General features: G+C 37.9%; 1 protein-coding gene across 1 annotated transcript in view; it reads right to left on the reverse strand.

Moving 5' to 3' along the window:
- The window catches only part of LOC137865616 (death-inducer obliterator 1-like), a 56,633-nt gene that overhangs the window by 24,019 nt on the left and 9,627 nt on the right, over nucleotides 1–22,987 (reverse strand). The window contains exons 5-11 of the mRNA XM_068700807.1: nucleotides 16,143–16,330; nucleotides 14,446–14,647; nucleotides 11,900–12,010; nucleotides 10,699–11,605; nucleotides 10,078–10,396; nucleotides 7,578–7,790; nucleotides 6,648–6,870 (exon numbers count right to left, since the gene is read on the reverse strand). Of these exons, the coding sequence (XP_068556908.1) occupies nucleotides 6,648–6,870; nucleotides 7,578–7,790; nucleotides 10,078–10,396; nucleotides 10,699–11,605; nucleotides 11,900–12,010; nucleotides 14,446–14,647; nucleotides 16,143–16,310 (2,143 nt within the window). The 5' untranslated portion in view covers nucleotides 16,311–16,330. The remainder of the gene's footprint in view (nucleotides 1–6,647; nucleotides 6,871–7,577; nucleotides 7,791–10,077; nucleotides 10,397–10,698; nucleotides 11,606–11,899; nucleotides 12,011–14,445; nucleotides 14,648–16,142; nucleotides 16,331–22,987) is intronic.

Consider the following 22,987-nt stretch of genomic DNA (forward strand, 5'->3'; position numbering starts at 1 on the left):
TATCTCAGAGCCTCAGAAACTTGTCGAAGAGTCAATCCTGTTAGGTGCCACTGAAGCACCCTCTTGTGGCACTGAGCATTCAATGCCCAAGGCCGTGAAGGTGAGCTGTAGTTCGTAACTGCTTCTACTCCAGTTGTGCAGTTGCTGCTCTCCTGAAGCCTATTTTTGCCAGGCTTGTAATTCTCTCAGAGATAGCTTAGCGTTAGTTCTAAGTCACTGAAAAGCGTTGAACTACTCTTAAACACGTTTTGGTGTTAGTTCTCACTGTTAAGTGCCTCTGAAACGGTGTGGAGAAGTCTGTTTCCACTTTCAGTACCAGATCAAACTTTATTATCCAACACTAATGTTTAAGAGGTGTGCCTCCTGCCCTGCTGTTTTTTTTTTCCAAAAGCCTCTATGAGTTCTAATCTCCACAATGCACAGTTCATAATTAAACCGATTCTGTATGCCAAGCCTCTATAAGCAGGCATACAAAGAAAGCAAGTCTGCCTTAAAAATTAATCAATTTGGGAAACTTTCAAGACAAGGGTCTCTTCTGTAGTGGTGATTTGTTGGCATTTGAGCCAACACTGTAGCTGTGCTCATGCAAATCTGTAGTTTAGCCATGCAAAGCTTTGTTTTAATCTATATGAATCAATGTCATTTCATCTTATCCACATTAGATGACTACAACTTCAACTATGCCACTCCTCAGGGAAAGAGAGGCACCGTCCGCTGTAAAGAAGAGGGCTCCGTATTTTCAAGAACCATTTACAGATTGGTAACATCACTCCTTGCAGGGATAGGCCATCTTCAGGTTCCACGTTCGGTACAGATCAAACACAATGAACCACCAGCACCAAGATCAGCAGCAAAACTTGACTCCAAAGTGCAAGAGATCGCCTCAAAAAAAGCCTTTTATTTGGGGACTACCATGGGAAGACCTTTTTCACTGGCTATGCCGTCAATTAATTTCAAAGAGCTAAAGTAGTATTAGTAAAAGAAAGCAAAACAGCGGTAGAGGGTGGTGAGGTTTTTTTTAATCAAACTTTCATCACTTTCCGTTTTAGTGACAAGAGGTACACCACCCTAATACTCATAGTGCATCTGTAAGTTGTACCAGGTTTTTTCCCCATCCCCAACCCTTCTTTTCTGTAACAGTTCCTCACTCTGAAACCAAGTATCCACGATGGCAAGCCTGCTGGCTTTCTGTCCTCCAAGCACCACAGGGGTGCCAGATGCTTGAAAGGCACAAGAGGAAACATGCCAGCAACAGGGACCAGCCTTCCTAACTTAGGATACACGGCAAAAATCTTCACGTGGCACACAGCCACAGGACAGACGTAACATACCTGGTAGAGCTGAGAAGGGGAGCTCCAGCAGTTCACAGGCAGGAGTTGAGAATCGCTCCCCAGGGATGCCACTGCTCCTTTTTACAGGCTGAGTCCCAGGGGATGCTGGCTTCAGCAGCTGCTACTGGTCTGCCTCACTCTGTAGGCAGGGTTCAGATCAGCCAGCAGCCGCTCTGCCAGCACAGCCCCCGCCAGATGCAAGTTCGGTACTGGAGCAGTGGTACAACAGCTACTGCTGTTCTGTGATCTTTCCAAAGCCAACTCCAACATCAATTTCTCAGTTCTGGCAGATTCATCTCAAATATTCTGATCATTACTTGGTCCCTCAGCAGCCTTTCTAAAAAACTCCTAGTTATAAAGGGTTAAGCCTAGACCACCTACACAGCAACCTGGAGTACCAGAAAATCACTACTAACATAAAATTAAGAGTCCTTTTTTATTCCCTTGGTACCATTCAATAATTAATGCTTCTTAGAATGGGTCTACATCATAGAATAGATACAGCATTAAGCAAAGACACCTTGGCTTTCAAAGTGTTATTTCAGGTACCAGAAATCGTTTAGTTGTAGTAATTTGGAACTTAGCATGCGCTAAGTTATCCTACGGGGAGCGTTCCCACTGAAATAGAAGCATCAAGCTTAACAACAGTCAGTCCTTGCAATCAAACTCGCTCATGACTTAAGAACAGCTCCTCAGTTCAAGTAAAATACTTTTGTAATAGTTCAGCTGAACCAATACAAGTTTAACCACTCGCACTTGCTAAACTGAGGAGTCACAACTTAAGCCAGTACAAACTTGTCTGAAGGTAAGCATTAAACTGGCACCAGTCTGTGTGCAGAAATGGCCTTACTTTTTCCTTTCCACAGTGGTATTTACAGCCTTCTACCTCCTGAGCCATAGTTCCTCTGGTCTTGAGTATACTACATTTTCCCCCTGTACTCTTTCTAGTCACATACATTCTTTCTTTCCTGTCTTGGTACTGTATTATAAAAATCACAGAAGGAAAAATACATGAATTACGTATGCTATAATCCTATCATTTTTGTATGCACATCACATTTTCTGATTATGGGCTCCTAGTCTGACTGCACTGCCATGCTTAAGTCTTTGTATTTTGTTGAAGGTATACACGAACAAAGCAGTCTGGGTGCCATTTGAATGTGGGATCATTAATTATACAAGAAAACATCATTCAGATTATCAAAAGGTCTTAGACATAGAAAAGCTGAACTGCACAACAAATGAAGAAAACTGAAAGGGCATAACAAAACCCAAGACTGTTATCACCAGAGGTAGGGCTCTCCAAACCGCACCTCCTCACTTCCAGTAGGTGGCAGCATTAAGCTGTCTCTCCCTAATCCACTGCTGTAAACCGGGGAGCACCGCAAATACTGTACTTTTATCTTCTTAATGGAACGCTTCCCCTTAAAGTCCCACTCATTAACAGTGTTATCAAATACTAGTACAAAATCAGACGATAGATGGCTATAAGCCCATACTGCTTAACTGTTTAAGTAAACAGAAGTTTGTGGCAACGAAAAGTTTTTTACTCAACCAGTTCTACCACAACAACAATAAGAAAAAAAACAGATGTGTTTACCTAATAAAACCTGTTTACTCTCCCGTGCACTTAGCTAGTTTTACCAATAAACACAGGTATTTAAGATGTTTACATTCCTTTAACACCTGAGTTAATAGTCAGCTGATTATTTAAGTCTAACAGGATAAGCCTGCTGAATTTCAAACAGATTTCAAGCACAAACATGAATGCTTTGTGCTTATGACTGGCTAGTTTAAAAACTGTGGTAAAGCAAGCTCCTATCATCTTCCTCTCCTTCTGGATTAATTTTCTATCTTAAACTGGTGATGTATTTGCTGCTGCCTTCTATTTGACAGCTGAAAACTGAAAAACATAGAAAGTTTCTTCCAAGTGTTTTTCTATCAACCAGAAAACCTGAACTCAACTGCTTCACACACACAAACCTTTCCATCAACAAGCGGTCCAACCACTTATTTTTACAAGGGAAAAGGTGAATGTTTGAAGCATTCCCTTACCCACATGAAGAGCTTTCGTTTGAAAGTTTTTTGAACTGCTAGTGGAATTTTTTCCCTGCAGAAATTTAATGCAGAATTTAGAAAAAAATTGCATGCAATGCTTCTGTAAACCAATGCCTTGTGTATGTGCATCCCACTCTTTGTATATAGCAGCCGAGAAACTTACTATTCTTCAATGGCATTTCCCAATCTGCCAGCACTGTGCTCTGCTTTGCAAAAATCACTCAATAGCTTGCCAAAGCCTTTTCTTCTGGTTAGTTCTAATTACAGCAGAAAGAGAAAGTTTTCCAACTCCTTCAGAATGTTTTTTAGTATTATAAAAAAGCTATCGGAAATTGACACGCATTCCCACCACATTTGAAATGTGAGATGCAATTCCCTCTCTAACAATCTTTTGCAAGATAAGGTAGACACTAAGAGTGGTCTGTAAGACTTGACTGCTCAACTTAAATATTAAGTATTCTACCTTCTTCTAAAAATTGAGAGAAAAAAAACAATTCATGTTTCCTGGAGATGTGGGGTAGGATTTGGATCCAGATGTCTTTCAAGTATTTCTTTTGTTAAAGACACTGCAATCAGCCTTTGACACAGAAATGTGCTATTAACTGCACAATACTTGCATCTCTTTTTTTTTTTTGAATGTAAAACAGAGTGGATGGGGAAAAAAAGGGGGCTTGGTGGTCAGGTGTGTATTTAAATATACCTGCTATATGCCCTCGCCACCAAGAACAATTTTAGAAGTGAGGTGACTTTCTTCCTTCTCCAATTTAAAGCTGTCATATGTAAGAACAACATTGTATCTGACAAGTACACAGTAGATGTATAAAATAAATGCGTGCCTGAAACATGATATACTGACTAATGGAAAAAGTATTCCAGAGTAATTTGGCAAATCATGTTAAGTTCACTTAACTCCTAAAGGGCCTTGTGCGCACTGAGGTCACATAAATAAGGATTTGCAGAGCATGGCTTTAAGTTCTGGGAACAGAGTCCATATTTAGAAATACTATGTATGGAAGAATCCCACCCTTAGCCTCCTCTAAGTGAGCTTCAGTCCACTGAGTGAGCTTAGACACCAAAGATGTCTGAACTAGACAGCTTAATATCTTACATAATCAATGCTCAGAAATAAGCAATTCTGAGCAGGAAGGCGCTGTTACAAGATTACTATCTAAAATAAATTGTTTCACCCACCGAAGGCATTTCTCTTTTACAACTACCTTGGAGTTTTGGAGTTGTGGCTTTTAGATACTTGAAGTGAGATGACTCCCCCAGTTTCCATAATGCTGTAACTTCTATGTCTTGAATAACAAATAAAAGTTTGTTAAATAGATCTTACAGAATACTCTTAAAGAAGATGCAATAGCAGCTTCTCAGGAAGATTATTATAGACCACACCTGTCCAATCAATAAGGCAGGAAAACCTTTTTACCCAAATACATACATAATTTACTTGGTAATTTAGTAGTGTGGTACAGAGTCCCCACATATCAGTGCAGCTTACCTTAATAACAGCAATCTGAAGTCCTTCCTTGCATTTGGTATGAGATCTTCATCACACGAACTAGGTTGTTTTCTATTAATTACTGAAGTCTAGCATACACACAGATTTTTGCACTAATTTAACAATTTAGTTAAGGCAGTCCAGTTTTCTATTAAAATTGCTTAAATCTGTGCAACTTCCATGTTGTAAAATTTAAGAACCCTTTAAAAATTAAAACCCCCACCGATGTCTTTTCCTCAAATCCTGTACTCCTGTCTCCAAGGAAAATAAGCTATAGCAATAAGAGCATTTTAAGTGATACAGTTACATTGACATTTGTAATTATATATAGAAAGCGTGATAAAAATTTCACATGCAAAATAAGCCCTTGTAGTTTCGTTTAGATCTCTCTCCCTCACTAGTTCGATGCATTTAAAATGCTACAGTTTCCAATGATAAAGCTACAGTTTTTTTTAGAAAAAAGTTTTAAATGCAAAGTTATAAAAATGTGTTTTAAGAGTTCATTATAGAAAGAGGCATAGGGCCTACGTAACCAATAAAACAAAACAATGCAGGGAATTTATAACCCTTTAAACTTTTCATTTGGGTAAATAAATTAGAACAGGTCTAGTGTAAGTATGGTATATGCTAGAGTAGTAAATTGAGCAATATAAACACTGAGGGATCACCACCTATCTTAAAAACACACCTAGAAAGTCTAATCTTAATGATAAGTATAATCTATGAATTTATCAGTTACTAGTGTTTAGTAACTGTTTATTTCTAGAAGTAAAATTGGCTCAAGTGTGGCTAAGAAATCTGGGCGATCTGAAATTCTGAACTCATTCATCTTTGAGTGAGAACATACTAGGTCATGTGTTTTGTAAACGTGAAATGTAAGATTTCATTTGACGTTTCATCACCGTGTCACAAAATACTTAGCTGGAGTCAAACACGTCATTATCAGAAAGACTTGTTCAGGATACAAAGCAGTATTTACTTACCTTTGTGTGTGTTACAAGGATGCTATTCAAAACCTGCAAAAATATGCAAGGCAATATTTCTGCCTAATACCCACTTAAGATGTGTTCTTGCGTGTGTGGATAATGTGTGAAGTATGATCATATAAATAGAAAGGAAAAAAAAAGTACTGCCTCCCCCCAAACTTAAAATTAAAGAATGGTCCTTAAATTATTTCATGTAAGGAAGAAAAGCAGCAGGAAGAGCTGGAGTATGCTTGACAGTTAAAAGCTGTTTGCAGAGGTGTAAAGAATTGTTGGACACCACGTCGAAGATTTCATTCTCGGCACTAGCAATGAAAATGCAAGACCTGAGAGAAAGGTGCCAAATCTAAATCACAAAAATACAGTTCAAATTCGTACACTCAATTGCTGATTCAAGGTGCACCACTGTGCAACCTTTTTTTAAACTTCACACAAACGTAACAATACTTACCTTTTCCACATCATACACAGTTATTGTCTTTATGGGAAAAATTTAAAGCTTAATCATGAAGTTTGCATCCACAGATCAGCTGGGTAGACTGACAGGCTCTTAATCATACAACTGTCATATGATACAAATGAAACTTCAACACGTGTTTCCCATTTACGTGCATCTGTGTGTGTGAATCTTTGAAGGTGGAGAAAAGACGTTTTGTACCATATTTAGCAAAAATAAAAATATCCTAAACTCCCTAGTCTTGCAGAGCCAAGAATGGATGGGTATTCAAAGAAAATGTAAGTGATTATTCAGGAATATCCCTATGCGATACATACATTTGAACAACAGTGAAGATGAAATGGCAGCAGTCTTTTCAGGCTTTACAGCATTGTAATTATGATCGCTTGCCCAGGAAGGTGTGATGTTTTCTACTGCTGGCTCTTTAGCATAAGGTTGAGTGTTTGCCTCAGTCTTGGTAGATGTCAAAACCTTCTTCACAGTCATCTCTCTTTTCTCAGGATATGGTCTCTTCTGGTTTGAAAGAGGTTTAGTACCTGTCTGTAGTGATTAGAAGAATCTTAATTACTAATGCTCACATATAATGTATTTTTGCAAACAGATAAAATAAATTTGTTTACCTATATGTATAGTAAACTCCACTTGAAATTAAGCATTTTCACATTCTAGCTTTTAAAGCAAAACATAACACATTGTACCTTCAGAAGCAGAGAATGGTTAAAAAATTAAAACCTCAAAACAACTGTTTTCTCTCAATTTTTGTTTGAAAAACTACCAGTCATCCTGTAGTTGTTTCAAAAGGGAAAAGAGGCTCTAATTTCATCTTTTTACTTTCCAAAACACAGATATAATACAGTAACATGTTGGCTTATGATTCACAATGTTTCCAAATTATTGCCCCAAACCTAGTAATTTGGAATTAAATAAAAAAAGGAAAAATAATCCATAAAGTAAGATATTGTACTGCTTATATTTAACTTTTTTTTTTTTTAAAAAAAAAGCATGGTATTGTCTAGAAGGTCCTTTCAAGAAATCATCTCTAGCTAGGTTCTACTATTAAAATTTCAACAAAGTGACAGGAGAACATTTTGTCAGAACAATGCTCTTTCCACGATAAGAGGCAAGAGAACTAGTAAGAAAGCTCTTCAATGCAGGACTTTGCAATTTTGTCTGTCTCAAATAGGAGAGCACAGAAATAAGCCACTGTGCTTCAGCACAACTGTTTCAGATAATGAATATAAGCTTACCTGCAGCTGAGATTTTGGCATGCTGGGTTTTTCAGATTTGGATTTGACCTTCTCTTTAGGTTTTGTTTTTGAATCTTTGCCTGCACTTAGAAACTTCATGGTGGCTGCAGCATGCTTGAGAATGCAGTCATTGCTGCAGTACACAGAATCAGGCTGAGCCACATTAAAACAGCCAGGACCAATGCACTTTGATGCACCAGGAGTTTCAATCACCTACAGATTGAAGCAGAGCAAGTTCAAACTTCAAAAAGGAAGTGATAGAAAAATACCTTTCAAACAAGAAGAACTTACATACCATACGTGCAGACCACAGCTATGACTATCAGTGACTTGCACAATTGCAGTTTGTTCTTGAGACACCACAAACAACCCACACAAATACAAGAATTTTACTCTGGCAACAGTGTTTTCAGACTGAGTTGTATTTTCAAGTGACTGTTCTCACAACAAACTAATGGAGGTTGATTTTCAGATCCCATAAGCACACAAAAGCTTTTTGCTGATCCTCAATGCTGTGTGAGAAACCTTAATTACACAGAGCTGGTTTTCTCAAGAGCAAGGTTTCTAAAACACATTTTGCTTCTATACCACCAGCAGCTGTCCTCCACCAGGCACACATGCAGAGGGAGGCACTCTGCCTGGGCTGTACAGGTAATTCTCGCTCAAGAGGCTTACTAATGTTAATATAACCAGCCTGCAGCTGACAAACACAACCATTCTCCTACATAATTTTGCCATTGCCTAATACTTTTTACACATTGAGAAATTCACATACAGAGTCTGTATTTTCCTCTGCTTCACCATTGCTCCCAATTTATCTTGAAATGTTATATACTAAGCAGTGAGTTAATCTTCAATTTTAAGATTTAAATCATAAAACATTCCTTAAAAGCCAGAGTACATCAGCTCAAAGTCTAGAAATACTTAAGAACTCTAAGTTCCAACACACCACCTTCTATGTATTATGCCTTTAGCATCACTTGTTCAGTCTTCTAGATTACTCAAATATGTTATGTAACTATGTTACGCAATTGACCTAATACTCAAAACTGCTGGAGCTCTAGGCAGTCTCTCCCCTATCCACAAACTGCAATTTGTCATTATCAAAATGAGTATTTCAGCAATATTTTCAGAAAAAAGCTAATTTCTATATAGGTTATTTTTTCTTCAGAAGTCAGTAAGACAGTGTTAATTTCTGTGATCTGAAAAAAACACAGTTTGGGATTTTTCACATGAAACTGAAGATAATGCTTTAGAATACCTTTGCATCATGTATACACTTAATTGTGAAGCTTAAGAAAGAAGTATGAGTTCGTGTGCCCTAGGAAGCACCCAAACTTCAGGTAACTCAGCCGTCACTCCTAATTTACTCAGATGACAACAAAACTTATTAAAAACTTTTTGGAGAAAGTGTTTCCCCCACATTTATCCTAAAATAGTAAATATTTATACGTTAAGCTCACACTGCTCTGATCTATACATTAAGCTCATTGTGCTGATATCAGCAGTTCTGATTTTTAAACTGTTTTTTCCCCATAAACTTATTGTAGATGTTTATACAACAGGAAGATTTCTCCAAAGATAATCCAGATATAATCTAACTTTAGATTTAGTCTGGATATGATGTCAAAATTCAAAGATTAAGCATCAAAGAACATATTAATACAGAAAAATATGAACAGCTGTAGCATTCTGACAACAAATAATATTACGTGTTCCTCTCAATATACCTTGAAGAGCAAAGAAAAACGTCATTACTACAGTAGCTTCAGCAATATAAGGAGTATGACTGCAGCACAAAGTTTTTAAATTTGTGTGCGTTGAGTTGAAGAAGCTTCTTTGCCTGTATTTTGAACTGGGCATGGAACTTACTATTACAAAATTTATGCTTATTTTATATTTTGTGCCAGCATCTGCAATAATTTGAAATACACATTTTATTACTCTTCCAAAAGGCAGTATAAAACAATTCCCTACATACTAACAACTTGAAGCAGCATCAGGACTGAAAATATCAGAACTTCAAAGATTAACTGGAAGTACAAAGGTCGCTATTAGCACAGTTGGTATTAATTCTAAGAGAGATGCTTGGCAATGTTAAGTAAAATCTTTCACCCTCGTTGGAAGATATCCAAAAGTATTTGAGATTTTAAAGATAGAATAAGCCAGTTCAAAATTCTGCTTTTTTCCATAAAAAAGACCACCACATAATTTGATTTCTAAAAATATTCTTAAAAAATCAGAATACCATACAGCACATAGTATGACATTTCCTTACACCTACACAAAACTTTTAAATCGCCTACTTCAAAACACTCTTAGTTAGTTCCCACAATGATAATCTATAGATGAATTTATACTGAACAGTAATACTTAGAGGGTTGTTCAGCTTTGTATTTAGCTCTATAAAGAAAAATCAGATTTACTGCTATACAACCTAAGTCACTGCCTCAATGTACTCTGAGGAATATGAACAACAATGAACAATTACAATACTTACAGGTTGAAATATCTTGAGTTTTTTCTTCCCACTTGGATTTGAAGCTTTTTCAATCCTACCCTTGATCCCTTGGTCCTCAACAGACTTTTGTTCAACTGTTCCGATGCTTGTGAATTCTGTACCATCCACATTTATTTGACTTCCTTTATCTTCCTGCGGCTCTGTTTCAGAAATAGGCTCATCCTGCACCTGGAGAATGGTGCAGTTTGGACAGATGTAGTCCTCACCATTCCTCTCCAACAGCCGCCCTCGAGCCTCGGAGATACCCACACAGTCACCGTGAAACCATTCTTCACATCTATCGCAGCAAATCATAAACCTGAAAAGAACCAGGGAACAGTAAAACATAAGGAAATAATATGCCAATTAAAGTTTGACAAGTATTTTAACACAGATCTTTGCCATGCTACGGTATCAGTATAGTTTTGCTTCATTGTTCATTTGTTTTCATTAGTTGACTCCCTCCTAAATATTTCTTATAAACCACCCCCCAAATCTTCCAATGAACCCAAAAGCTCATTTGCATATACCCAAGAAGTAAGCTATGGAATTTGGGTTATTTTCTCCAATCACAGAACTCCAGCTACTCGCATTGCACTTTAAGTTGAAAATCTTGCCTACCTGTTGTTATGAGGCTGACGACAGATACAATACAGTGCATTGGGGTCATAAATCTCAGATTCTGGTTTTCCTTTGGGCAATTCTTCAAGTCCTTCGTCCGCAACCCCTTTTACTCCAACAGTAGGCTTTATCTCCTTCTGAACCTGAAGATCTTCAGTGTTTTCCTCAGACACAGTAACTTGACTTGCAACCTCGGTGCCATCTATAATCTCAGGCTCCTGTTTGACAGGTAATTCAGCTTTAACTTGATTTTCAGGCTGGACATCACCTGTTTCTGTAGGATCTTGCTCAGAAGGTCTTTTTCTCAGGCGGGTCTGTATATCGTTCAGTGTCAGTTGAGCAGGCTTCTGTTCAACACGTTTGTTTCTTAGTCGATTCTGCAGTTCCTTTAGTGTTAACCCATCGCTGTCACTATCAGAAGTATCTTCTTCTTCCTCCTCCTCTTCCTCCTCCTCCTCTTCATCTTTTGTGCGTCTGCTTTTAGAGCCTTTCTGATCCGTACTACTCCTAGTGACACTCCTCCGAGTCACAGGTTTCATATCAGAAGCACTCTCAACGCTATCTTCTGAAGCAGTTTCAGCATCTGTGGCTGGACAGGATGCGGGTTCACTTGAATCTTCCAAAGCAATAGGAGCATTCCTCCTTCCCCTGCGTCTTACTGTTGTAAGAAATTCTTCCACTCTTTCTGTTCGCTTCGGTTGTCGCCCACTACGCCTGAGGTTTAAGCCTTGTTGCTGCTGCTGCGGCTGTTGTTCACTGGAGTCCATATCAATATCTCCTGCACCTTCTCTCTTGGCAATTGTAGTCCTTCGAAAACCCCAGGTTTTCCTGAACTCTTTGCTTGTAGGTTTGATAGTTTTTTGTTCCTCCTCATTGCTTTGCTCACCTTTTTCATCCAAAGCTGATGCTAAAAACAAGGTAATAGTTATTGAATTTGTGGTAAGAGATGTTTTTCCTACACTTTTTATCCAACATAGTATTATTTTATTTGCGGTAATAAATACAAACACCTCCACCTCATTTTATCTGAAAACAGATAAAATACTTTGTTGTGCATATATATTGCAGCTGTGGCAAGTAAGCACATCGCTGAATGCTGTGCCAAAATAATCCAACTGCTACAAACTTGTTATTTAAAAACATATAGTACAGGATGGACAAATAAGCATATTTTTCTACTGAATTTAAGAAGAAATCTTACCAGGGGAACTGTTTTCCATGTTATCAGTATTAGATTCAGATTCCAATGACGCCGGCTGTAAACTTACAGCTTGTTCCATAGTACAGACGCCACTCTCCCCACCCTGAAATGCTGAAGACAAACAATACACAAAGCTTAGTTTCAAAAAGATTCATAGCCTAAGTAATTAAGTATTCTGACAAACTCACTAGTTTATTGTAAAGAGCAAGCAAAATATCTAACTTTAATTACAAGCCACTAAAGTCACTGAATACCAGCAAAAATTCACTGAAATCCTTCAAAAACAAAACTTTAAATATACAGGTTTAGACAGTATACTGCCATATTTTACTCAAGAGCCTTAGCATTTCTGATATTTCTTTTCTTTGAACAGTAAGAGCCAAGCAATTTATTTTGATAATCTTAAATCATCAATAAAATCAACTTTGTCAAGTTTAATGTGTGCACAGCATGTACGCTTAAACCCTAAACACATACTTCATTCAGTTGCTTTCATAATAGCTAAAAAAATATATTTATTTTTTTTTTATAGATTTGAACAAAAAAGTTACTGCAGAAGTATGCTATTGTACCTCTTACAAGATCAGAAAACAGGTGCATCTGCACACTATTTTATGGACAAATATTCAAATTCTCAAAAACTCCTTCATGGTACGAACCTGTTCTCTGGGGTTTGTCTGGGAAAAAAACTTGTAGCAATTGAACTCCACAGGAGAACACAGGAACTACATATGCACCAGTACCAGAAGAACAAGACCATGCAGCAGAGCAAGGAGTTATCAAGACAGTGCAGACATGTTTCCTGTTTTAAAGATGAGGTTGGTACTTGGTACCAATAACATTTTCTGCTAGAAACGTGAGCTGATTGCTTGCAGTAGGATAAAACACACAGTAGAAACAGCCAGCTTACAGAATTTCTAAGCTATCGCTGTTTAGAATCCAAAACTGATTATTCTTTGACTAAGTGTCCAAACAGGAGGAAAAAAAGAACCATCCTTATTGAAATAACTGTTTTACTAGGTCTGTATTTTACTTATTAAAGAGTTTAGTTGCTGTTTTGTTAAATTGCTTCAGAAACTCTGTTGGGTGTTCAGGATAAAAGCAATACACTTTCCCCTCATTTCTCCTCTAACAAGGTTTACTGGCTAGAAAAAAATGATAGAAAATAGAGCAAAATAAGTATCTTCTCAAGCATTTCTCTGGGGAAAAAAATAATTGAATGAAACCTGAGAAACACTGCTCCCTGATACTGTTATTTACAAAAAGGTTTTCAGCCTGTGTGTCATTCTACCAGAATGACACCCCCAAAAAATATCATTCAACTATGACAGATGGAGCCACAGGAAGAGAAGTCTATGCTGACAACCAGGACCTCTGTTTTCCTCAGAAGTCTCTCCCAGCATACTAGGGGACTGTCTTATCTGAGAAGACTTAAGTAAATGACTGAAATAAATACAGAATCTTAGGCTGCACTTCAAGTATTCAGTAGTCATCTGGTTCAAACAGGTATAAAAGTTAGTACTACTCTGCAGCGCAGTGTTTTAAATGAGTTGCATGCTCTCCTAGAATTCAGAAACTATGTTTTGCTGTCATTACAATCACATTGCTTAAGTGAGACTATAATATGCAGCAGTAAGTATATCACAATTAAGTGGAAAAAACAAACAGTACTTTCAAAGACAATTAAGAAAAAAAAACTAGCTCTCCCCCACGCATGTTTTTGGGGTGATTATATGCATCTTCCTGGCACAAGAATTATACAGGTTAGCCAAATGGAGACGGTAACAGAATTCCTAAATAACAGCGGTTGCTGAAAGAATCAAAGCTATATATATATTACAGCTACACCTTTCAGAGGCGTTTTTTAGCAAGCTTTTCAATCTGCTTCCAAATATTGCAGTGTACCCTGGTGATAAATGCCTCCTTGTTTCACATATTGCATCAGCTGCATCACTGTTCTGCTGTATCACACATGATCCCTCTACAATGTAATTCCTATTTTCTATCATTACATTTAACAAAGTGTTAAAATAAATGTAACTATCAATGCTAAGCAAACAATTAAGCTAGAGAATTGTAAAAAAAAAAAACAAAACTGGTATTTAAAAAAAGGAACTTAAATTGCAACTTAAAGTCATTTCAGTGACATACTATACATATAGCTGTAAAGACAGCAGATTCCAGAACATCATTTTGATTCCAGATCAAATTTGAACATTTCAGTTAGGATCAAAAATTACTACAGTACTACAGGCTTAAAATTAAAGAGCTGACATTGTTTCAATCCAATAGGAAATTCCATTAAATTCTCCAAAACAAACATTAACTATATTTGTTTCGTTTTTAAGGGCAACACTAAAATTGTATTCACATAAGAAAAAGGCTGCAATGGAAGAGCAGAGTATGAAATATTTAAAATTTACACCTTTGTTTACCTTGAAGATGAAGAAATGCTAAAAGCTACAGGCAAAGGTAATCCAATTTGAGACTTAAATTCCACATAAAATATAAAAAGTAAGTGTATTCAATGCCCTCTATATCTTTACCTGACACAGCATTAGAGGTTTGAACGGTTTCTCCCTTTTGAGACGAATGAAAAGGAGAGCCAGAGGAGGGCAGCAAAGGATCAGAGTCATTCAGCATTATCCTTCCAGCACATGCTGAATTTCCTGATTCAGAAGTGCCAGACTGAATCTTTGAGCTGTCAGCAGGACCAAATAATGAAAATAGTCCTTTTCCTGCTGACACCTGGAAAAAAAGGAGACAAAATAAGACACCAATGTATTTATGAGCTTATCTTACCACTGTATACTTAAGGTTGGAATTGTTTTGTATCCACTACGTTATAAACCAATTTCTGTTATTTTGCCCTTTTGACAGTTTTCTGTTTTCAGAAAGACACTGAAACAGGAACGAAAAGTGAAAGTAAAAAAATACCACCTCCACCACTTACCAACAGTTTAGACCTTTCAAACAAGTTCAAAATACAAGTGTCATCTCATCGATTCACTGTGAATCCATTAAGACTTCCGTAACAGCAACAAGCTGTATTCAGCAAATCTATTCCATTTCCAGTATTTAAAAGCATTCTGAATGAAATTTAGTAAGCATGTATTGCACAATGAAAATGCAGAAATGCTTTTAAACTACATTGGCATATCCAGGCTTACAGAAGGGAAGGCCTACCAGTCTGTACTAAATTTCATCACAGAAGACATACACAGCTTTGAGGACTTAAATTTAAGCGGCTACTCACTGGTTTTATATGGTGGGATAAAAAAACACAGCTGAGTATCTGAATTAAGGAATATTCCCTGTCACTGTCCCTTTCACTAAGAAGGGCTTGCAATACAGAGCATTTCAAAAGCTTTATTTCAAGAACAGATGATGACATTAGTATCTGAAACCTCCCCCCCCCCCCCAAAAAAAAATAAAATAAAAAAATCAACCCTTGGGAAACATTTCAGGATCAAGGCACTTATTTAAAGTACCTGAACAAGACAAACTATTTGGACCGGGGTCCCAATTCACATGTGAAATAGCAAACAAACATGAATCCTGACTGCTTGCTTTTGAGCACAAGGCTGAAAATCAGCAGGAAAACCCCCAAAAGTCTGCCCCATTAGCACAACACTGGAAAAAGAATTTGGGATATTAATGGGATAAGAAAAGTCACTTTTGAATTGGTAAATTAGGTGGAGACAAAAGAACAGTAATAATGGACACAGACTGTGTGTGTCAGGGTTCTGCAATTAAAGATGCATGGGACCTGCCATACTAGGTGTAGGAAATCACTGAAACATTTATCAATGTTTTGAAGCATTAAAAACAGATTTTGGTAATAATCTGCTGTCTAGAAACACTTCTTACTTTCTAAACAATGATAATCTCTAGGTATTCTCTATTGCCACATCACTGTCCCAAATACAGGGAGCAGGAAAAAGACCGACCCCACCCTAGGTGTGATCTGTCATCAGTGGATCACTTATTTCATAAACAGTAAATCTCAATTTGAATGACTGTGGGAATGGAAATTTTGAAAAAAATGACTATATAGATAAGTCTACATCAGCATTTCCCACCTCTGCACTTTCTCTGGAGAGGATTATACAGATTATATACATTCTTCACCTGTGCCAACCACTCCCACTCAAGGAGAAAAAGGAGGAAAAAAAATATGCAAAAAAGAGCAGAATAACCTAATCTTACAGACCCTAGTACTGTACCTCATGTCATTGAATACCTGCTCTAATATGCATTTTGCTCCATTGTCTGAATCAGTGATTACATCCAAGGAGTCAGTCCCTGATGGCTGAAGACAGTCTGAGTTAAAAGTGCCTTCTTCCACGCTGCTGCTCTGTAATAACCTTTCAATCTCCCTGTTCAGAATCTCCAACTCATCACACATCATGCAATTTTTAAGTGATATTCCTGAAGGAAGAGGGAAAGTCAGCTAATCACTCCTTGTTCAACACTTGTATTAAACTGAAAACAAACTGTGCTTCTTAAACATGCAGGAAGTGCATCCTGTTTGAATAACGTATCCAGTAGCATGCTACAGGAAGAATTGTCTAAAGAAAGGATGGATTTTGTAGTGCACAATGAAGTGGTGCATGCACAGCCACGTGCGCAACACGCTCTTTACAGTTAGGTCTGAGCCACAGAGCTGGTATTACTACAGCATTCCAGAAGTCAAATCAGCATCCTTTCTTCTCTGGAGCTATTCTGGCTCCTTGAACTCAATACATTTCAGTCTGATAGTTATACCCCACCCAGTGGCAAGGCTGCACACTACACAGTAGTAATTTAGCATATTATTTTTAACATAACTGAAAACTTAAAATTCTATTCAAGAATGTGTTTTGGGGGGGAGGGTGGGGCATAGGGGGCAAAGTGGGGATATTATCTTATTACCTTTATTATCTATTATTACCTCTATTACCTAGAGGAAAAAATTCTAATAGAACTACAATTTCAAAATAATTTCAAATGTTGTAGGCATAAAATTTATTACACTTAACACACCAGAAATGCAAAGACCCATATTTGCTATAAAATGCTTGTTTTCCTTTATTATTTAGTATCCCTATTTGGTCCAGATTATACTTATTTACTTATTACTTATTACTTATTATTTAACTCCTGCAGAACTGCATCTTAAAAATGGGCTAAACATGCCTTTAAAAAGGCTGAAAAACAGTTTCTGAAAACAAAAGTACAAAGCCTTAACTCACAATTACACTTTTAAACATAACAAGCCTGTTGACAATGCTAAGTAAACGTTCTACAAACCATTTTCAAAAAATGTTTACTACAACATACAGAAACGTGGGAAGAGAAACAGGTATATGACAGTTTCCAAATTTGGTGTGACTTTTGTTTGTTCTCCATTTAAGCATTAAGTTGCAGTTGAGATTCTGACAAATGTGAGCTGAAGCAACAAAGTGGTTACCTGGATTTGAAGGAACTGAACATTCATGATAAACTTACTCTCTTCTTCCTCCTAATACAGCACCATTAATCACATTCCTGAAACTGAATTCTAGCTGGAAACTGAAAATTGCTGTACTTCCCCCAAACAGACAATTCCTATCAACATCCTCCTGCCTTTCTGCCACATCTCCTTCAGAAAGGCTACTGTGTACCTTTGGAAATATTTTAGACCATCATCTCTGAAAATGATTGTGCAGTACAACAAAACAATGTTGATAATAGATATATATGCTCTTAACTTGCTCAGAAATCCTCTGGTTTTGCTTAGGGTAGCAACTTCTGTGATAAGCGATCTCCACTGTGAAAATATGCAAGATTCGAAGGCCAACTATAAAGTTGGAAAAACAAATCAATAATTACTTAAAAAGGAAATAGTTCTTTCCCCTTCATGGGGGGGGGGGGGTAGACTTTGTCAATGAGAGTCCCAGGTCTATTGATTTAAATGCTTACATAACACAACAGGTCCACATCAAACAAGGGATTCACACTGCACATTAAATCCACATTTATGGACTACAAAGAACAAGTGCAGCCCCAACATTAACTACATGAGCTACCACTTTCCTACTGCCTTCTCCTCTGCTCGCAGTTCAGTGTTTTATGTCACATGCACCCAATCCTCTTTACCACAGAAAGCCTCCACCCAAATTCTTCATCAATAGATTTGGTTTATTAATTCAGCAGAAAACTAACCAAAAGAGAGCCAAAAGGATGAAAAATGAACACAACTAGTGCAAAGACACACAAGAATAGGCATGGAGAACAAGAGCCCTTTAAGCAGCTGCATGCTGCATCAGCTCAGCCCATCTCAACCTGTGCACACCGTCAGGCACTCAGCGAGAGCTCATCACATCTTATCCAGCAGCACTTCATTATCTGCCCTCTCAGCCAGGACTTCCTTTTCAAAATCCAATCAGTTTTAAGCTTGCAAACTGTAATGCGAGCATTTCAGTGAAAGAAAACAGTCACTTAGAATTGGAACAAAAAGGAGATGCAGAGTATCTTGAAAAAGGATATTCAGCCAAGAAAATATTTATGTAGGTTTTTCCTCCCCCATTAGTTTACAGGTAAAGTGCTTCAGTACTGCTGAGTTGGGTTATTCAGCCTACATGGCTTGAAGAAATCCTAGGGAGTATCAGCAGCCAACCTAACAAGAGGCAGAAAAGATATTCCCTAATTCTGAATCCTGCCACTGCAACAGCACTCGTTCACAGGCATGCAATACACCTACAAAAAGCATCTATCCTCCAAGGTCTTCATTAACAGTGAAGAAAGAAAGGGGAAGCTTGTAATCTCATTCTTTTTCTGTACATATGTTATCACTATCACTTTTAGACAAAACCTCATCAACAGCATACCACTATGTACTGCCATCTTTGTAACCCAACATTTTAGAAATCTCAAGCAAAAAAAAAAAAAAAAAAAAAGGAAAGGAGAGGCTTTCTGTGCCAGTTACACAGACGTATGCCAATACAGGATAACTGCAGGACAGGCAACTTGAAGGTACCTGCATCTGCTGAATGCTAACTTCATTAAGCCCTTTTTAAGATGCCTCAATACACCTTCATCTGATGATAACAGAGCAAAGCTTTTAAAGAACTGCTACATTTCCCCATCTTTTTGTCTTTCTATTTTTAGACAGAGGTCCATTCTACAAATGACTTACACATTCAAATCAGTATCCCCACTTCATTTGCTCTAAAGAGGTAATAATCATTCAGTGGGTCCACAGACTGCATAAAGATCCTGGCTTTTTCAGAACTTATCATTTAATTGCATGATGAACTTCCTATGTCAATTAACTAGGAAGACCTCGCTCTAAAAAAGGATATTGAAAGTCAGCTTAGTAATAATACCTTTAACATGAACTAAAAGCAACCAAAAGCAGTAGCCTCATTTCTCCTTCATCCAAGGATTTGCGCACAAGCAAAAACACATGTCAAAATTCTGTGCAAATTCTTCAGGTACAGCTTTTTTTTTTTTTTTGAGGATTTTTATGAGAAAATAGTGATCTTTTTCTTCTCATTACTGCTAATCCTCATGATAGCTACAGTTAGAAGGCAAAATATATTGCACCTTATTCCATGTTTTTGGATGTGAGTGGTTTAACATCTTTAACACTCAGACAAAATGCTGCAATTTGCCCAGGTTCTCATGTCTAACAATTTACAGGCTACAGAAGCACCTTGCATGAATACTTCAGCCAAAGGATTGGAATACCTGGCACCTATTAGTTCTCTCATCCCCCAACTTGCCTTAAAGTTTTATCTGACTTTAAGAGATCTCAAACAACACACCCCTATGCAAGCAATGAAAGCAGGACTCACTGCATACTCAAGACTCACCACTGACATTAGTACCTCCCGGAGGAGCTGATTTGGTCAGCGCTGTTAGCTAATAGAGGGGGGAGCTTCCTTCCACTGTAACAGGAAAAAAAAATTCTTTGTTTTGGTAAGTGGTCTGAAGGTCCAGTTAATGTTTCAGATACATTAGGGATATTCAGTGGCCGGGGTCCAAAGACAGGCCAGAAACCTCAAACAATCAGAAGAACCAATATAAGGTTCAGCAGCTTTCTAAAAACCAAGTTAGTAAGAAGACAAGAGAGTACTTGCACCTGGAAAGAAATTCAAAGCTTAATAAAGGTCTTACAATAATTAAAATCTGTTAAACACTGTAGTTCATCAGTGACCAGTTTCAACTCCACATCCTGACACAAAACTAGTCTGGGCCATGATTTTAAAAATTAGCTTCAGCTAGAATGACTTGGAACTGGCCTTTGATTATATTTGTTTCTTCAGAATTAGACGGCACTACATGCAAGGCATTTGGCTAGAACCAAAGAGCAAAATACTGGGTTTCTTAAATATCTAAGGATGCTATGGAATGGATAGAAAACATCCTCCCCAGAATGATGTAACAGTGCTTCCAACCACAGTTGAAGCTGTTTACTCATTCTACTCCCTGTAAAATTGGCACAGATCTTGCCAAGGCCTCCTTTAAGCACTGAAAAATTCCTGTGAAGTGAGTGTGTCAGCATCACATGACAAAAATTTGATAAAGAACTCCACTAAGGACAACATTTATAATGCAAGTGAAAAAAAAATGTTGGTATGGCTCAGTTGATGCTGCTCCTAGCTAGAAGACTGATCCCATTAGAAAATGATTTTTGCATCCCCATTTGTCAAAGATGACATCTGGGAAAGCAGCGCTCTTTCTACTTCACAGCAACAGAAATAATCCCTTGTATCAGCAAGCATCACAAAAGCAGTTCAGAGGAAGTCAGTAGGGCAAAACCTACTTTGTACATAAACGAACAGTTTCATTCAGACCATGAGCAAAAGGTACAATCCTTTGACCCTTAGAGCAGCAGGAAGTAAGTTCTGCACTAGCACTGGTAAAAGCCACTTAGGCACAAGGCTGCAGCAGTCCCCTCCATCGGCTCTGTCAGCAAAGATGCAGGAGCAGACTACTTAAATGAGAAGCAACAGAAAGCAGATCATGCAACTGAGACATGTCCCCACTCCTCTGAGGAGGGACTGCTTGGTCCAAGCCTATCTCAAGGCTGGCACAGAGTCCCTGATGTTTGCAGGTGTACATCAACATGCACAACCTGACAAAAGTCACATCCACGCTAAGAGAGCTCAGACTGTACAGGGCACCAATTTCCTCCAGAAGTTCAACTGCTATATGGTCTGTTTATTGTCATATAAAATGTAACCACCGCTTACAGATCCTGCTTACAGTAGCTTCCCTTCTGAAAGGAGGAAATCACCTTTCAAAGTGAAAGGGGCATGTTATGACAGAAGGGATACAATGAGGGCAAAGAGTAAGAAAAACAGCAGTCAGAAGGCTTAAGTCCAGATGTGGAGAAACTGATGTGAGCTCAATCCCCCACCCCCAACTGATTTACTATTTGTTTTACTTCTCTAGACACACCGTAGTTCAAGGTGAAACTCCAGACATCCCTGGTAAATACATTTTATGCCAGTAAAAACTTTACATTTGAAGGATCACGTTAAAAACACAATTTGCATAACATTTCAGTGTTTTGCTGATTATTAGACCTAAGGGTATAAAAACCAAGCAGAGACAATGCTGCAACAACTGCAGCACTTATCTGCAAATGCCTTGCTGGCTAGTTAAGCCCTAAATTAGTTGTAAGACCGTAACAAGCCTACCACCTTATAAAACCACAGTACTAACAACTTCAAAGTCGCAGCGAAGAGCCAATACATTATTTCCCATTAAAAAACTAACACATTAATATGCTTTGCAGTTTCAGTGATGCCAATTCAGTAACATGTAACTCAGTGATACAGCCCTGCTCCTCAGAAATACCCCATCCCAATTTAACGATTGTCTACTCTTTGTTAAGACTGCATGAAGTAGTAATCAATCAAGGCAAATACAAACGTTGTGCTATGCAGCCACCTTAGGACAAAGCATCACCAGGATCCAGGCACATTCACAAGACAGCAAGCACCATCAGTATGCAGTGCTGACGCCAGTTACCTGGTATGCTTTAGAATTTCAACATTAACTGCATTTTTATTTATTTTTTAATTTCCAAAGATGCAGAAAAAAGTGTTCTATTTTCTTCCAGATTTTTCTTCCAAGAAAAATGAGACTGAAAACATTTATAAATGTCCAAAGATCACTTTTTCTACTTAAAGACATTGAAGAAATATACCAGACTGACAACAAACTTCCCTAGCAAACCAAACCACCTGGCAGCTTACTTCTTGAAATAATTGAGAAAATGGATTTGTTACAAGAAGTCAAAGAAATAGCTTCCCTTAAGAACAACCACATATATTCACGTGGTCCTTGCTCTTGTAACAAAGAAATCAACCTTTCCAAATTAAAACATCTTCAGTCACTCATTACACAAACCCTCTCTATTGTGTCTGAAATGAGTTTACACACCTGCATCCTTTGTGATTTGTAGCCTAAAAAGGCAACTCACTTACCTTATGTGAGCCTCAGAGGAAGGCCGTGGCCACAGCCTCACCTGAGGGATAACTGCACACACAGGACACCAACCCTGCACACAGGCAGTGAACGTGGGACCTCCTGGAAGTGTTGAGTTTAGTGTGTATGCACAGAATCCTATTACCATGCACACACAGTGGACTCTGATGCACAGTAAGACTTAGAAAAGACAACAAGCAACTCCACGGTATAAAATAGCTACCCCAAGCAAAAATAAAAAGCATGAAGTAGCCGCCCAGTTTGTGCAACACAAAATACACAGACTTCGGACTAGGAAATAATTTTCCCCAGCAAAATATTTCAAAAATATTCTTGTATCGGATTGTACCATACAGGATCAGACAGTAAGAAAAAAAGGCGATAAAAAAGAAGGTATGGACCACTCAGTAATGTGGCAGAACAAGGACAGAACCGAGCATCACAAGTTTTATTCTGAGTAAGAAGCAAAAATACACTTCTTTCAATCAAAGTGAAGTTCCCACATCTGAGTTCTACTAAACAGCAATTTCTCATAGAAATATTCAAGGTGCTTTAGCATGAGTCCACCTGGCAAACATGACATTTTTATTTAAGAAAAGACTGTGCTCATATCAACACCAGACT

The sequence above is a fragment of the Anas acuta genome, chromosome 16, assembly GCF_963932015.1.
Source record: "Anas acuta chromosome 16, bAnaAcu1.1, whole genome shotgun sequence".
Taxonomy (NCBI): Eukaryota; Metazoa; Chordata; class Aves; order Anseriformes; family Anatidae; genus Anas; species Anas acuta.